At 36.8% G+C, this 3,839-nt stretch overlaps 1 protein-coding gene across 5 annotated transcripts in view; it reads right to left on the minus strand.

The window, feature by feature from the left end:
- Positions 1–3,839, minus strand: part of LOC106515527 (dipeptidyl aminopeptidase-like protein 6) — a 251,853-nt gene that overhangs the window by 14,760 nt on the left and 233,254 nt on the right. For all 5 annotated transcript variants that reach the window (XM_014005367.1, XM_014005368.1, XM_014005365.1 and 2 more), the window contains 2 exons: positions 831–985; positions 627–724 (listed from right to left, as the gene is read on the minus strand). In XM_014005367.1, the coding sequence (XP_013860821.1) occupies positions 627–724; positions 831–985 (253 nt within the window). The remainder of the gene's footprint in view (positions 1–626; positions 725–830; positions 986–3,839) is intronic.

The following is a 3,839-nucleotide window of genomic DNA, read 5'->3' on the forward strand; positions in this document are numbered from 1 at the left end:
TCATGTCATTAGCTCCTCTAGTAATATATTTACTGAGAAAAATGGTGACGTGTTCAATACTTATTCAGGGATTTCTCCAACATAATTGATTGATTCAAAGCAACACTCTAAGTTTTTGACGAGGGAATGACATTACAACATGATATAAAGGAAATCCCAGATATGATGTATTAGAACAGATAAATGTGACAAAATTGTAAAACTGACCACCCCCTTAAAACGAGACTTAGTTTTTAAAAGATTGCCAAATTATCCAGGACCTGAAACAGATTTGATTAACTGTGTTGTTGCGAGGGGTGAATTTACTGTAAATGAGCAGTGTGTGTAGGAAACCAAAAATCAAAAGGAAGCAATCAAAAAAATTTGGAAAAAAAATTGCATATCAAATAACTTATCATTTAATGAATAGTTTAATAAAGCAGTAGTTGTTTGTTGCTGAATGAGGAAAGACTATATTTTGAAAAAACTGTCCAGACTAATTATCTGAAAATCTTAGATCTGTATGTTTTTTGAGTAAATATTTAAAATGACGCTTTTTGCAGATGCTTGTTTTAAAGCTTTGAAAAAATGTCACCATTTGACCCAGCCGAGAAACAAACTGTTCTGTATTTTCTTTTATGACTCACCCAATCCTGGGATCTTCAGGTCTCCTCATCTCGATGGTGTGCAGAGGGCCATTCAGGTTCACAACATACAAAGTGATGACTGGGTTTTCTTCACCAGCCTGAACAGAATCAGAACATTAGAAGGAAACAGAACCTCTGAYAAAAGCAAATTAAGACTCCTAATAAGAAGTTATTAACAAATGTAATAAAAGTCTATATGAATACCTTAGGGTAAGGATACTCCTTTCCCATTGGGTAGGGTGAGCCTGTAAACATCGGCAGCTCCATTTTGGGCACCAAGGTGTCGTTGATGGTGGCGTAAGCTAACCTGGCACCATCAGGAGACCACCAGTGGGCTATATGGGAGTGGAAAATCTCCTCTGGAAAAGTCAGAATAAGTTGACTTGYATTTACAACTAATAAATAAATAAATAAAAGCACCAACAAAGAAGTTCGTAATTTAATTACATAGCTGCACACAATCAGGATCAGATTGTTGCTAATTAGCAAAATGAGAAAAAAGCAATATTTCATAATGAACAGTGCAGCACAAAAGTTTTAAACTAAAACTAATTTCTTTGTATTTGCCCCCAGGGACCCAGACCTTCTTGTAATCTTTTAAAGTGGCTTTGATCAATAGTTCTCCCAGCTTTCCAAAGGTTTTTTTTTTCCTTGGATTTTAACTGCATTTTCAATCATTTTCAGTTCGGTACAGTACTGACCATGGCAACATAGTGTGCAGTGTGAACTAAAATACAATGAGTAAGGTGGACAAGTGAGGGAACAAAGAATTAGGGTCCGGACTGAAACCTGTCCACAAAAGATGCATAGCATCTAAAATATGTCTTAAAAATGAGAAACAGTGTTGTTGTTGTGTTTCTTCTTTTACCAATGGGAACTTTGCAAGTGGGTGTTAACAAATGTGGCAAAGTATCCAACGCAAAGCTCTTTGGGAATCTTGTTGGTACTAAAACAACTTTTGGTCTGTGAAGCTGCATTATCTTTGGTATTTTTTAATATGTTCAACCAAATTGTCTCTTTATGACAGACTACTAGTAACAAAGAGCCTAAAGATTCCATTTCAAAATGGTGTTTTTGTTGAGTTTTTCACAACTTCAGCTCTTAAATGTAGGAACGTGTTTCTATAGTTCTTCTTTTATTTAGCTAAACAAGTTAAAGGTTAAAGTTAAGTGGCTAAACAAATAAACATTTCTGTGAAAATCAGCTACTGCACTGAAAACGAGTGAAAAGCAGCTAAGGCTAAATAAAAATAAAAATAAAAACAACAACTTCTAAACACTTCAGAATGCTTGAAAACTATTGATCTAAACCACTTTAAAGGATTCCAAAATATCTGGATGCCTGGTAGCAAAATATAAAGAAATAAAAAATGAGACAAACTTCATAGAGTGCTGTTTTATTTTACCAGTAAAACATTTGAGGGGCTTTGTTTCCATTTCGCTTAATGAAATTCACAAATGTACAAGCATTATTTTTTTTAAATCCAAGGACGATTGCCCACAATGCTCTGAAAAATATGAACCACATCATTAGGAAACTGTTATTAAAGAAAAACCTATTTAAACAAAACTCCCAAATCTGCTTTAACTGACAAGAAAGACAAAGCTCACCTCTCTGTTTCATTTTTTTGTTTTTTCTGTAAGAGTACACTTGTCTGACCTCAAATTTAATCTGTGTGTTACTCTCAAACCTACACACACCAACACACAAAAGCTGAGGTCATAAATCACAGCAGCTTTTAATCTCAGTAAGACCGTTTGACCGAAACAAAAACCCAGCTTCATTCTCTAAAATGAACCAAACAGCAATTTCTCTACTGGTGAAAAAAAAAAAAAAATCCAACAACCTTTTTTTTTGGTGAGCTACCTGTTTCTACCAATTTTAGAAAAAAAGTTCATGTTTTTAAATTGTAACCATACAGCTTCCTCTGAGTCAAACACTCTCCTGACGTACTGACAGAAAACAATGCAAGACGACAGGAGTTTCGATGCAAACACACACCCACCCACACACACACCACACAAAACACAGACTAATTTAAAACTTATGCAAATAAAGGCTCGCTGAGGGAACTTTTTGACAACATAAAGCATGGCCTCGACACTCCCACTTCATTATCGAGTCTGCGGGAACAATGCAAACTGTCCTGAAACGGTTCCTCTCATCGTTCCAGCTGTCTGCTGGCTACATTTCTATCAACTTTTGCAATTAAAATGTCATTAATGCTGTTTATCTGTGGGACTGGGTGCCAGCTTCAGGGACTTAACAATCATTAACTATCAATTAGCATTTTCATTAGGCTTGCCAAAGATACACGTTTCTGCTGTGGTGCCTTTAACTTTGAGGTGGACGCTAGTAATTTAATGAAAAAACGCTGGCTGTCCTTGTGGAGACAGCATGTGAAGAAATATGGAGCCAGGTGAGTCCATTTGAGACCTGCGGGCCAGTGGGACTGAATTGCATCTCACTGCCTGATGACGGTGACAGAGCAGCAAAGGACAACACAGAGCAGCATTTGGAGATTTAAAAGGGAAAAAAAAAACATCCCACATGGCTGACGCCACTGTTGCCTGACGACTTCACCAGCCAGCAGCTTTAAAAAGCTTTCCACCTGGAGCAGAAGCAGCAGGCTGCTGGGACGCCCAGTCACCTTGGCCATTCAAGGGGAAAGTAGTTACATTTCTTGAAGTGTCCTGATTTATGTGCGATGGCAAAAAGAAAGCGAGGAGACAAAAGGTAATAGTAGGAGAAACTGGTGTAAGTGAAACATGTTTAATGAGCTAAAACTCATTTTCTCTCTTAAGTAATGAGATTGTGCTGTTTTTTTTTTCTTTTTTCTTTTTTCACATTCACCTCATTGGGACAATTACCAAGGTGAGCTCATATCCTCTCTACTTGCGCGCCGTCTTGCTGTGCAGACTTTATTATTCTCCGAGCGGAGCACATTGTTAATGCATGAGACACAACGAGTCAAGTGGCCAGAGGGAAATAATGAGTGCAAGGTGACAGACTCAAACAGACTGCTCCGATAAACCTAAGTAAAATAAAACTATTTCATTGTATTTTGCAACTACGAAAAAAAAGTTTATATTGAGTACATTTAGTCATACATTATTAGGGTAATGTTTGAAAATGTACATTAAAAATAATAAATAATTAAAAAAAACTGATTTACATGCTTCCAACAGGGGGCAGCAGTGGTGCACATAAAAC

Source organism: Austrofundulus limnaeus, unplaced genomic scaffold, assembly GCF_001266775.1.
Source record: "Austrofundulus limnaeus strain Quisiro unplaced genomic scaffold, Austrofundulus_limnaeus-1.0 Scaffold30, whole genome shotgun sequence".
NCBI classification, from domain to species: Eukaryota; Metazoa; Chordata; class Actinopteri; order Cyprinodontiformes; family Rivulidae; genus Austrofundulus; species Austrofundulus limnaeus.